Source organism: Macrobrachium nipponense, chromosome 23, assembly GCF_015104395.2.
Source record: "Macrobrachium nipponense isolate FS-2020 chromosome 23, ASM1510439v2, whole genome shotgun sequence".
Lineage (NCBI taxonomy): Eukaryota > Metazoa > Arthropoda > Malacostraca > Decapoda > Palaemonidae > Macrobrachium > Macrobrachium nipponense.
Window position 1 is genome coordinate 80,056,135 of NC_061090.1, and position 13,995 is coordinate 80,070,129.

At 40.0% G+C, this 13,995-nt stretch overlaps 1 protein-coding gene across 3 annotated transcripts in view; it reads right to left on the minus strand.

The window, feature by feature from the left end:
• Positions 1-13,995, minus strand: part of LOC135201900 (gamma-tubulin complex component 6-like) — a 172,567-nt gene that overhangs the window by 88,518 nt on the left and 70,054 nt on the right. For 2 of the 3 annotated variants that reach the window (XM_064231200.1, XM_064231206.1), the window contains exons 8-9: positions 12,178-13,447; positions 2,814-2,900 (exon numbers count right to left, since the gene is read on the minus strand). In XM_064231200.1, the coding sequence (XP_064087270.1) occupies positions 2,814-2,900; positions 12,178-13,447 (1,357 nt within the window). The remainder of the gene's footprint in view (positions 1-2,813; positions 2,901-12,177; positions 13,448-13,995) is intronic. The other variant, XM_064231212.1, reaches the window with a different exon arrangement.

Below are 13,995 nucleotides of genomic sequence, written 5' to 3' on the forward strand. Positions count from 1 at the left end.
TCTTTAACTAATTCTATAATTCTGGTATTTTCCAATAAACTGCATATATTCTTTTCTAATAGGAGGAGCTCTTGATTGCATCTACGTATATTATTTCCAGGTTTCCTACATGATCAGATTACTAATGTTATGTGAAATTGAAAGTTATAACAGTCAAATAAGCAAACGATGCACATGAACTATAATCACGACATGCTGAAAAAGCTTTTCAGTACTAAGCAGCATATACAATTCATCTACAATAAGTACTTAATTTAATAGTTAAACACTACCACATATAACTCGATTTAAATGGCTAGCTCATCGATTCAGCAGTTACAGAACATACCTAGCTAAGTCCTGAACCGATGGATTGATGTAAGCACAGTAGTTCTTCTTGCATTTGACACAACTTTCACCTGCTCTCTCCAAATTTATTGCACACAAGCACAATGTTCTTTTAGAAGGTGATGCTCCTAACCACATGTACACCATCACCCTTTGTGATCTAAATACTGTGATGCAAACATGCACAAGTGGTATTTTGTATAAGATGAAGCTCTCTATGCACAGTAGCACTCTCTGTGAGTGACCTAGCATCCCCATCTTTCTCTCAAGCACACTTGCCCTATCTGAAAATTATCAGTGCCTTTAGAGTACAACTGGTCTGGAGCTTTCTAAACATGTTTATGAGGTCACAATACATATTAGGAGGTATGTTTGTACATAAGGATAATTTACATCAAACTAACAGCAATCAGCAATAAAAATTGCAGAAGCAGCCAGTTTGGGGACTTAGAAAAAGTAAGTTCTAGATTTAAAGTTCTTACTGATGTACAGTAGCAACAAGGGCATTGCCCTCTATCAACTCAATTTCCTGCACTATGGCTGAGAATAAAGTAATGGCAAAGGTTATGAATGGTTATGCTTTATCTAGCTCATTTTTTACCTCCTGGTTTGATTTTTACTACAGTATAACGGACATTTCAGTATTGATGACAATACATACTTCATAGAGGCACCATTAACTGGTTAGTGGTGCCAATAAGTGCCGAAAATTGCCGATTTTTGGTTATCAGCAATTTTCACTTATGATCATGCTGTCAGAATGGAAACTCTACTGATAACAGGGGACTGCCTGTATAGTATTTTATACAAAATACAATATATCTAATGACCTGATACAGCTAAGAATTATAACATTCAATTTGTTACCTCCTAGTCTGATTTTTACTACAGTATAACAGAAATTTCAGTATCCTGAATACAATTTATGAGTATAGTATTTAATACAAAATGGTGTATATCAAATGACTTGATCAGCTAAGAATCATAATGTTTAAGGTTAGTAAACATTCTAGCCAACACATAGGACTTTCTAGCCAAAGGATAGTAGTAGTACTCAGCTGCCATTACGTAGCTTTTTCCTACTGCTTTCTTAAGTGCTCCTGTACTACAATTTCATTTGCTTTTAAATCAACTGTAGCAAATTTTACAGGAAAAAATAATGATACAAAGGAAAACACAAATTCTAGTGTCTCCCCTTTAGATATATCATAATTGTTCTTATGGTACCTATAATGCAACATTCCCCAACAAAGTAGACTAACACCCCTTTCACCGATGTTAGTGGCAAATGGACCGTACATTTAAATATAACTTACAAATATAAAAAAAAATGGCAGTTTAACAACAGCAACAAAAATAACTTATACAGCAATTTCACTGTTGCTCATGCTGCAAAATCCTCAAAACCATACAGAGAAAACTACACATCAAACTTATCACATGTAAGCATAATGAAAACAATCAAAACTTTTGACCTCATCTATTCTTTCATCCTCTGTCCTTCCAAAGGGAGGTAATGGCACAACACAAAACTCTAGTAGAAACATATACAAAAGCTGTCATATATTGACAGTAAATATTATTCAGCATGAATATATTCTTTCAGGCTCATTCCATTCACAATTTTGCATTTTTGGAAGTTTTATATTGGTAAATCTTTCAATATTATAGTTAGCTATAAATTTTTTTAAAAAATTTTTAGTGTCCTTTGTAAAACTACTTAAAATATGACATGCACAGTAAACAATACATACCATATCAATATAGAGTGCTTATAGTACTACAAAACAAAATGTTTTACACATAAGAACTTATATTAAGAGTTGCCATTACACAGTTGAACACTCTATACAGACCATGTACTAATGAATTACAGTTAATATGAGTTGAACTCTTTTTAAAAAACAGCCAAGATATTCTTGCCTCATCTGCCACTGCATTCATATCGTCCCTGCAGCCCAAAGACATGCAACAATATGGGATAGGAGAGGGATAATATCAGAATATAAAATTTAATTTAGAAAAACAAACTGTTTGGGGAATTTGGTTTAGATTCAGGCATATCACTAACCTATTATTCTTACTGCTCCCATGAAACTACATTCAGGGATGCAAATGGCCCCAGGACTCTCCAGTTGCAAAGTATTCTATCCAGTTGTAAATTACCACCAGATTGGTATGCAGCATCTAAAGTTGGTATATATCTAGTCTGGTTTGTACTGTACAATCCTCATGGGTGTTTTATAAACAGAATCCCCCTCCCCTGCCCCACAACAAGTCTAAAGCACAAGCACTTAGATCCCTCTTCACTAGAAAACGTGTAAACCTCTGCCAATTACCTAGAAGTGAACTCATTATTTTCAATTCTGGGATCAAGATTCCACACAAAGAGGACGGGCCAGCCTTTACAAAAGCAAAATGGTTTTACATGCTTGGATAAACATTAACAGATGATGGCATATGCAACAGATTTAGCAATAACCTACATGTTTCCAAAGCAGTTTGTGAATCACTGCATCTGAAGCATGACCATGAATGCTTCTGCCACGCTCCTTCAGAACTTCTCCACCCACCTTATACAGTCAATGAGTGCAGCAAAAAGGGGCAAATAAGTTTAGAACAAAAATTTGAAATAGTCATACCCTCAATATCATTTTAAAATTGTCACCCCTTTACCACAGTTAAAAAATACAAATTAAAAAAATTATTTTTTTCATACAGTTACAAACCAATGCAAAATCATCCCAGATACCTATGTTCCTCTTAACAGCAAGAATACAGCAATCAGCCACTAGTGCTGCACATGCATGGGTGGATTTCAAGATCCAAAATATGTAAGTCTCATCCTTTGTGTTGTCAGAGCCCTAAACCACCAGAAATTAGTGGGGTTGACTAGTCAGAGTTCACATTATCAGTGGCATGAATACTCCCAAAAAAACACCACAGGAGAGACCTAAAATCATTCTATTTGCATATAATAACTGCATTGCTGGGCTCAAGCAAATATCTCTTTAGATTTTGTCAATGCAACTCTCGTACCATACCAGGCCGGAAGGACCAGGTTACAGATCTTTGTACACATTCACAAGAAATGTTTTTACTGTGGAGGCAGAATGGTAGCCCATGGGAAGGACACTCAGTACTGTTAATGAGACAGGCAAAAGTGGATTTCCACCTTGCACTTAAGCACTGCAGAATAAGTGGAAAGTAACTAAGAGCAGATGAATGTCTAGAAAATTAGAATCTGGTGATTACCCTCACAGAAAGTGAGAGAAGCCATCAGCGGCAAGGCTATCGCAAGAATATAGGCTGATCACTTCAGCTATATCCTAAATTGCATAAACAATCGAGGCTCCCAAAGGGAAGTAGAAAGCCTCCTTACTGATAACATTCAATTTTATTTTGCTAATCATATCACACCAGGTAACATCAGTGATGCCATAAAGAACTTATCTGATAATAAATCACCAGGATGCAATGGTCTCCCTGCAGAAGCTTTCAAATTCTGTCACCCCATAATTTACATTTTGCTTGCCAACCAATTCAATACCTGTATACTTCATCAGTTTCTCAGAGATTCCCTACTCTTAATTCACTTAACACAGGCAGTTCCCAGTCATCAGCGGACTTGGTTATCGGCCATCCAGTTTTAAGGGGCTTGTCTAGTGCCAAAAATCAGCTATTTTCTCCACCATAATGCAATGATTTCTGGTTACTGGCGTAAATAATAGTTATGGCCCCATATATACCATTGAAATATCAGAATGACAAACTTCAAAAATAAGCTGACAAATTGTAAAACACTATAATCTTATTAAAATAAAGTATGATAATTTGGTAATGACCTGTCAATAATTCATACCCAAAATAGTGTTGTTAGGCACCATCTGCTTGTTAATAAGATATTGTGATAGTACGTATAATAATGTGTGAATGTGAATGAATGTTTGATTATCATTACGTATTTCGTTAGGTTGATTAGGTTAGGAAGTTTTTAAACTAGTTTTACTGTATTGTGTTGTTCTTGTGGGTGAGGGATTGTTGATTAATATTGGTCTTGTCTGATTTTTCACTGCAGTATTTATATTGAATGGGAATGAGTGAGAGCTGAGGCTCCCCTTCACCTGCGGTCCCCGAGTAAAGTAGAGTTTTGCCAGTTGGTTGTGAGGATTTCCCTGTGGCACTGAGGGAGGTCAATTCAGGAATCAGAAAAGGACAACTAGAGGCTTGCTGCAGAAGGAGCTGCTGACACAAGGAAACTAAAATTCCAAGCAGTATCGGAGCGATATTAGATTAAGGAATTAAGTTTAGATCTGCAGGTGGTTGGGTAAAGTTGAGTTAGGTATTAGAGGATAAGATTAGATTATAAGTTGTGAACTGTAATTCTAAGGGATAAAGTAGGTTACGGAAAATCTTAGTTTAATTAACTGATCCTTAAAATCTGTCCCATTAACATCCTGCTCCAATTGTGTAACCAAAAAAGCCCCCACAATATTCCCTACATATAGCAGGCGAAGTGAAAGGCTTCTTGGTGAACTTTTTATCAGTCAAAGAATCGCAGAAGAATCACCTACCTTTTATTGGACACATGCCTAGACAACATGATCTACAGCTTATGACATAGATCATAATTCTCAGTGGACACGTGTAGAGGCTATTCATGCAGGAGGGCGAAAGGTCATAGATAACATATTTATGGATTTCATTTTAATGCTAACTGAAGATAATCCACTGCTTACGCTGGGGTAAATAAAGGATGAAGCAAGGCAAATTTTGCCTGACAAATGCAATTTTTCAGTATTGACACTGTCAAGATGTTTGGATGGAGAACTCATAACCCTTAGGAAATCTCATGACGTCCCATTGTGATCTGTTCAAGTAACAAACTATGCCAGCCACATGAAATGGGTTTGTTACCATTCCTCACTTCCCTTGCTGGAGTGAGGAGTAGACACTACAGAGAAGCAGATTTGTATGTTGTATGGAAAATAAAAAGTGCCATAATAGAATGGATGTTAAACTCACCTGCATCAAGCCAGTTCCGAGTATGATGTGTCTAACCTTCAACCTGCCCGTAGGTATTGAAGAAAGGAAATAAGGGAAAAACAAAGACCAGTCATCTCACTCATTCTCTCTTAGGCTAGATACAAAATATCCCACCAGGGGCACTAGATGAGCTACAAACTTGTTGAGCAGCCCCCACTAGACCCAAGGAAAAAGTGTCCAAGGACCTGTGGGCAATAACATTTAGGTAGAAGCAAGTGAAAGGGGTTTGACAAAACCAGGAACCAACATTCAAATTCCTATGAAAAGAAAAGCTCTTCTTAAAATCCAGGAAGGAACTTATTCCTCTGATGTCCTGTGCTTTTGCATGCTCAGTATTGGTGACAGAACTTGACAAAGAGGAGTAGGCTTGCCTAATTATCTCACGTAGCCAAAGTGATATGGTATTCTTGGACACTTCTTTCTTGGCTCTGCCTGTGCTAACAAAAAGTCTGGAACCCTAGGTCTGTCTTAGGTGGCAAGTCCTTTTTAGATAACAGGACAGTGATCTGACAGGGCAAAGCAGTAACTCTTGTGGATTGTTGTTAACAAACTCTTCCAGGGAAGGGATGGAAAAAGAAGCAAATCTGTCATTGTGAACCAAGGGATTTTGAGTCTTAGTCACAAATTCCAAGACAAATTCGAAAGCCATGGACCCCCAACCCCTGGTGAGTTTTACATTATAATCTAGAGCATGGAGCTCTCAAACTCTTTTTGAGGAAGTCAAAGCCAGAAGGAAAACTGTCTTCAAAGTCAGTTCCCTGTCTGATGATTGACATAGGGGTTCAAAAGGAGCTCGAGTGAAACTACTCAGTACCAGAGTAAGGTCCCACGTAGGAGGTTTGAGTTCCCTAGGTGAACAAGACTTCTCGAAGCTCTTAAACAACATAAGAGATTTCCCAGGATGAAGTGCTGTCCACATCTTTCAGATGAAGAACTAATCCTACGGCAGCCCTGTAGCCTTTGACCGCAAATACAGAAAGACGTTTCTTTGTTCTGAGACAGATCAGAAGTCCACTATCTGCCGAACAGAAGTTCCAAGTGGAGAGAAACTCCGTAGAAAACACAAATCACAGCTGATGGCTCACTTTCCCTGGTATACGGCTGACGACGATCTCCTGAGGTAGCCAGACATCTGAGTCGCTGCTCTGCAAGAAAAACCTCTTGCTCATAAGATACTGGACGGTCCCCAGCTGTGGAGAGATGGGGACCCTACCGATTTGTGGTAACCTCTCCACATGAGGTTGGCAGAGAAGGTTGTGCCAAGGGGGAATCTCTTGGTACCACTGACAGAAGAGATAGACAATATGGAGACCACTCTTTCTTGGGGCCACAAAAGAGCTACTATGGTCATCCTAAGATTCCTGGAACCAATCACTGTTCAGGGCATGACAGATGAGGCAGAGCAGAGGAATGGCATAAACTTCTAGGTTGTCCCAAGGATGCTGAAGGGCACCACATTCCTCTTGCCCAGAATGTGCCTGGCCATGAGCTCCACCGAGCTGTTGATCACCCACTGGTGCAATTCAACTGTCAACAAGTGAAGTTGGTGTGACACCAGGTACACCCCCTCTTTGTTCACATATGCAGGGTTGTCCAACGTTAGAACGATGGAGTGACCTGCTATTCTCTCTTGAAACTCCTAAAGACCCAAGAAGGCAGACTCAAACTCCAACACCAACACATTGATGTGGAGTTGCTTGTCCTGAGAGCTTCATGTCCCCAAAAGTCAACTCTTCCAGATGAGCACCCCAACCTTCAGAGGAGACATCCGAGAACAGGAGAAGATCCTGAGGAATTCCCACTGTTAGGTTCTGGTCGTCTAACCACCACAGAAGATCACTTCCCACCTCTGTTGACAGAGGAACCTGGAGCTGTGGTCTCCTGCTGGGGACCAAAACTCCTTTAGTCTCCACTGCAGAGACTGAATAAGAAGATGCCCATGAGGGACCAGCTTCTTTAAAGAAATCAAGAGTGAGCTACAGTCCTGAACTTCTCCATCCTCTGGTCCGACGGAAAAACCCTCGACGATGCTGTATCTATCATCATCCGCAGGTAAAGAATCCTCTGACTGGGAGGAAGATTGGACTTTTCCAGATTTATCACGATACCTAAGTTGTGACAAATCTGGAGAAGACGGTCCCTGTCTCGAACCAGTCTTTCCCAGGAACTTGCCAAGATCAAGCAATCATCGAAATACCACAACAGGCGAATCTGCTGAGCACAATCCCATGTCGACACTAGGGTAAAGCCTCTTGTGAACACTTGTGGAGCTGTTGTCAATCAGAAGCAAAGACACCTTGAACTGGAATACTTGCTCCCCAAGACAGAAACAGGGGAACTTCCTGGACAAAGGGTGGATAAAAATCTGAAAGTAGGTGGCCTTTCAGTCTATAGAGAGCATGAAGTTGTCCTCACCCACAGCTGCCAAGACTGTCTGGGGTGTCTCTATCCTGATGAAGAGGTTAAGTGGTAAGAGATCTGTCATGGCCTCCAATCACCACTGGCCTTCAGTACCAGGAAGATTTGACTGTAGAACCCTGGAAGACAGAATGCCCTTTCCACTCTGCCTCCACTCTATCGACATCCTCCTCTGTCCCTGCCCCTAGTCCCCATCCCTGGTCATGAAAAGTGAGACTGAGAGGGTGCTGCTGCAGCTGCTTCTTTGGAGCTGGAGCTGGCTGAGAGGCTCTAGGTGAAGTCAATGTTATTGAAAGCTTCCTGGCAGGGGACTACCTATTCTGCCTTGGACTGGTTGGCGAGACTGAGCTGACAATTTAGTCACTGCCTACTAGACAAGCCAATCATTATTGCCAGCCCACTGTCCATCTATTACAGACTCCAACTGATTGCTAGGTAGAAGAAGCTGGGAATTTAGGAGATCCCCAATCTGCAAGGAAAACAAAGAATCTGTAGCCACTGAACAAGTTACTTTAGAGAGGGCTGCATCTCTTCCAAGTAGTAGCTAGTTAGCCCACAAATTCATATTATATGCCCCAGGTACAAAATGGCCTTTGCCCTAGATTGAAATAACCTGATGAAACTAGGACTGCTAAAAGTTCTCTTGCAGAATGGGACGAAGAAATCCTAGCCACTGCTGATGACCACAAATCTAGCCATGAGACAGTCTGAAAGGCAGAAGAGGCAGTTGACTCCAAGGTAAAAGCTTCTTAAAAGGTTAACGAAAGGCCCTCAGCCCTAACTTGACCCCAGGGTCAACCCAGGTTTCAAATAAATCACATCCAAGTTGACCTGCCTATTCATCAGTGGCACAAGACTTGTAGAATAGTATTTCATGACAAATAAGAGGAGGGGGAAGAAGTTTGAAAGACCTGTTGGACAGACAGAATTGTCCCATCCCAAACCAAAGGATTAACATGCTACATGATTGAATTAGCATGCCCTGAACAAGGCAACTCAAAACGATGTCCTCACATTTTTCTTTGGTCTTAATAAGGCCTCTATGTTTGTTGCAGTTATTGTAGACGAGTCTCAGCCCTCTTAGAGAGATTACTGAACTTACGAATGAGATCAATAATTTCCTTGTAGGAAGAAAGAAACTCTTAACTCTCCCAATCCTCTGTATCCTGCAAAGAAGTCTGAAGTCTTGAAGTAGAAGGAAGAGCAGGGTCCCGATTGCTTCTTCTGGCTACTGTAAAGTTCTCCTTACTTGAAGGGCACGTCATCCCTTTTTGCCAAATAATCACGTCCACAAACATAGGAATGGGACATGCATCAGTCTCTGCCTGAGAAGAGTCACATGAAGATGAACAACGTACATGATCCAGTCCAGGGGAAAGAGAAGCCGAAGCACAATCCCACCGTCTCAACAAGTCACAACCATGGACTCGGGAAGAACGTACAATGTACATAAGTCCTCCTAGAGAACATGTCAAGGAATGCCTTGGTCTCTTGGAAACCAGAGGGAGATGGTCACTCTCTGCTCTAGGAAAAGTCGAACAAACACATCCAAGACCAAGGAAACATCCGTCATCATCATCACGGCCATGACTTGAAACATGTCCATGGATGTAACAAACAGGCAAGGAATTCCTGGTCCTTGCAGGTGAACGAGACCTGAATCAAGGGGAATAAGAACATCTTGGAGGCCTCCAAGCAACTGGACTTCTAACCTGGGAGTCCATTTTTGCAGCAAACTTGTACAGGTTGAGGAGACTAGGAACAAATGAGTGAAGGCTTCCAAAAGGTTGCAGGGTGATGATGATCTTCCAGGAAAACGAACAGAGAGAGAGAACCATGTTCACATATGCATGGGAGTGGCCAACATCCATAGGAGGAAGATGCCACAGCTCTCAGGCTCCCAGAAGACAGAGCGACAAAGTCCTCAATCCCCCATCTAAATTGTGAATGAGGAGGAGGAGACGAAGACAAAGACAGCAATGTTGATGACAAAGATGAAGAGGACAAAAAAAGAAGACGAAGATGGAGGCTTATGCCGCTTCCTCTTAAAAAGGTACTATACCGTACCTCTCTCGAACAACTGAGTCCAGTTTGTCCATCATAACCTGTACGAAAACCTCCAATGGACTGGCAACCGTTGATGATGACATCATGGTGGTAACTGGCAGTGATGTCACAGCAGCAGGTGGAGAGTGACGTCACAGATACACTATACTGACACAGGTAGAGACAATGTTGGGAGTGATGTCATAGGGTCCAACAGACTCTGGCCCCAAGTCGATGGCCTCGTTGCTGGCAAGGGAAAAGTCGACCCAGGATAATGCACAGTTAAATAAGATGGCATCCCACTAGGCAGCAGCACACAAGACCCAAAGTATTTAAGGCTGGAGGGGGGACTGCTAGGGGGAGCTGAAACTGGTAGGCTTAAAGACAATTAAGGGGATTAAAGGCCTTCCAAGAACAGCACCCCTGGTAGGCCTAGGGAGGCCCAAACAGATGAGATCTTTTGCACATCGAAGCCTGAAACAAAGGAACAAGATGGTGCTACTTCCTCTCTCCCCAAAAGGGCTGCATCTCCCTCTCCCACTAAGAGAGAAGGGGCAGCATTAAACATGAAATCACCCTAACCAACTCCTGGTGCTTCCAAATAAGAAACAATGGAAGGAAAGGAAGGAGACAAGGCATCAATGGATGATGTAGTAAGAATAGGCCTGGAAGGAGGGGAAGCAAAAAAGTTCACTTGAGGAGGAGGGGAATCTTTCCCAAGATGGATACGCTGATTTCCTACGATAATCCTTCTTGTAAAATTCTTCTTCCCCTGCTCAACAGGTCAGGAGCGATACTCAGGGCAAGGATTGGTAATATTACAAAAATCAAACGACATCAACTGTCAAAGAGGAAGCTAGGAAGCGAGAATGTGGGAACCCTGACAGGCTGGGAAACATACACTGATGCTCATGCGACTTCGTAGATTGGATGGAGGAATCCATATAGCAATCACAAAGTGAACATCCGCTCTCCAAGGTGGTTGAAGAAAGACTAAAAGTGTCACAAGGTTCAAGCGTGGTCTCTGACCTGCTTTCACCTCATCTAGTATTAGATGCCAGATGCTACAGATTCCTTGCACATACTACAATTTTTTATTGATTTTAAATGGTTTCCAGCTGGTGCCAGAAGATTTATCCTAATGTCAAGACCGAAGATTTGTTCCGTGTATGTATAAAGCTCTTTTTACAGTTCTCATCTACTAAGGTGATGCAAACTGCTACAGTGATTTAAGTCTGGCTCTGTAAATGGCTCCACACTGAATCTTTCTATTAATTGTAAGGAGAAATAAGGAAAAATGGGAGAGGAGGTTTCCAGTAATCAGCTCTGATCTGCATGAGTAACACTGGGAAATGAAGCGGCTGTAGAATGACTTGGATGAACAGGAGCCATGCTAGGCAAAGCCTGCCAATGGAAGGAAGAAATGTGACACCACTGCAATGGGTGTGAGAATAACAATGCACCTAACTTCTCTGGGAAGAGGGAGCAGCAGCCTTGGTAAATAACAGTGAGACCTCTTGCTGAGATATTAAAAACAAAAAAGGATACAAATAAAAATAATTATAGTAAAATATCTGGGGACTTCCACATTGAAGTGATCTTGCTCTCAGTCATACAAAAATAAGTGTTAATACTGGAGTTCCTGGGATTTACCCACAGATACACAATATACTATCAGCTGACTTGTTTTCTTTCTTTCCTTTACAAGAAACTGAGTCATATGCAATAATTTAGCCCTGCACATTATAAGGCCTAACTAAAAGTAATAGGTTTTTGTATAAAATGAGGTGAAATACTACAAACTCAAGCTTTTAACAGTACTATATCTGATTTGACAAGATGTAATCATGAAATATAATGATGAATGAAAATAAGTATAACTCATACTTTGAAATTAAATTTTTCCAAATAGTATTAATTAATCTGGTTGTTCTATAATTCTTGACTTTAAACCCTCCAAGTTAACATATTACAAAATTTTATCACATCTATTGTGACTATTGCAATCAGTAAATACCATAGGGTGACAAAACTAATTTACAACCAACTATTCTTGCCTACAATAAGTGCATAAAATTTCTGAATACCTGATAGACAACTAGATTATCTGAAATAAGAAATATTAGTATAGTTTTAAGATATCCAGTCAAACTAGCATGGAGAATACAGATATCTTTTTTACAAATAAACTTCTTTTTTCTATCCATGGCCATAATACATGTAGTACATACAAACACTACAAGGGTTAAAGTAATTAAAATTTATAAAAATATACTGCATGAAAATAATTATAATGTATTCATTACCACCTACAAAACTGGATGAAACTTCATGACTTACCTGATCTATAAGCACAGGTTTTTCTTCATCAGGTGTTGAAAAAACTGTAGAACCAGATGTTTGCCTGTCATATGAATGGCAAGACTTATAGGTGGAGGAGCTGGTGGCAGATACTTGACGGCTATAAGACCCACTATCTGTTGAGCCTTCAGGCTTTGTTGTATTTGAATCTACCATGCCATATTCTGTGCCTAAAATTTTCTGTTTATTTATCAGAGCTTCTGCAGACAATATCCTCTGTGACCGATTTATATTTGCAAAATTTTCCTGCAATGTTGAGGATTGGAATTCTTGACTGAAGACTTTCTGTTTTATAATGGCTGCTTCATTTCTTGTTTCTTGATACTGAGTAAAATTGTTATTTCCTACTGGGATATACATATTACCATTGTCAACATCCTCATTGATACTGTTCAATCCAGTGCTGATAGAATATAAAGATCTATTATGAACTTCAGTTACAAATGAAGGCTGTGTTAAATTTGAATTCAGCTTATCTGAAGGAAGCACTTGATTTCCTAAATTACCATTCTCATCATCATCGCCATTACTCACTTTTCCGTGTCCATTTTGCTCACGGACTAGTGAAGTGCCAAAGTTAGCATTTGCATCTCCTATATCAATGCCGTACTCTTCTCGCATCACTTTTTGACGATTACATTCTGAAACTGTTTTAAGAACTTCATTACTTGGTGAGGCCCCCTCCTCATAAATTTCTTCTCTTGGGCTTTCCAACAGCTGACGATCAAATGACTGTCTTTTTTTACCAAATGGGTTGCCCCAAAAAGAGAGTTTCCCTCTCACCATTTGGTCATTTCGTTCTTGTGACCGCACAGGATCAATGTCCAACTCTGGAATGTTTTCATCATGTGGCGTATCAACAAAGTCTGAGGATGTGCTCATTCTCGAAACACTCATGTCACAACCTGATGTTGACTCTTCTGTCGGACTTGGCTCTACATACTCAATGCGGTCACGATCGATTCTGAGGAGTCCTTCTTTAGCAATGGCATCACCGGTCTGAAGCTGATCATCTCTGTCTTTCCCAAATAAAGATTTGACTTCAACTTCTACATTTACATTACTTTCATCCAAAATATCAGCAACCTCTGTCACAGTATAGTACTCTGTTTCTCTGGTCCATTTATAATCAGTAAGAAATTTTTTTCTTGCTTCATTCAGCTGCAAACGATCCACCTTCCATCTAGCAAGAGTTTCTCGCTGCTCAGCCACTTTCATGAGCTGTTCATAGTACCTTTCCATCTTTACTCTGAAAAGAGAAATTAAACAACTTTAGTATCATTAACCCTTAAATGCCAAGCCTCTATTTACCAACTTGTCTGTCGTATGCCGGCAGAGTTCGGGAGTTAGTGCCGAAGCAGAAAAAAAGTTTTTTCAAAAAATCACAGCACGCTTAGTTTTAGGATTAAGAGTTCATTTTTTGCTCCTTTTTTTGTCATTGCCAGAAGTTTAGTGTGTAACCATCAGAAATGAAAAAAAATATCATTATCATATATAAATATTGGAATATATGACAGCGTGCAAAAAAATTTCATATATAATTGTATACAAATCGCGCTGTGAGCAAAACAGTTAAAGCTAATAAGTTAATTTTTTTCTGTTGTATTATACACTAAATTGCAATGATTTTGGTATATAACAAATTGTAAAACAATCAAAGCAACACAGAGAAAATATTATCACAAAATGATGTATGAATTCGTAATGCATGGACGTAAAAACAAGTTTTTTTCAAAAATTCACCATAAATCAAAATATTGTGCTAGAGACTTCTCGTTTCTTGCAAAATGAAGGTAA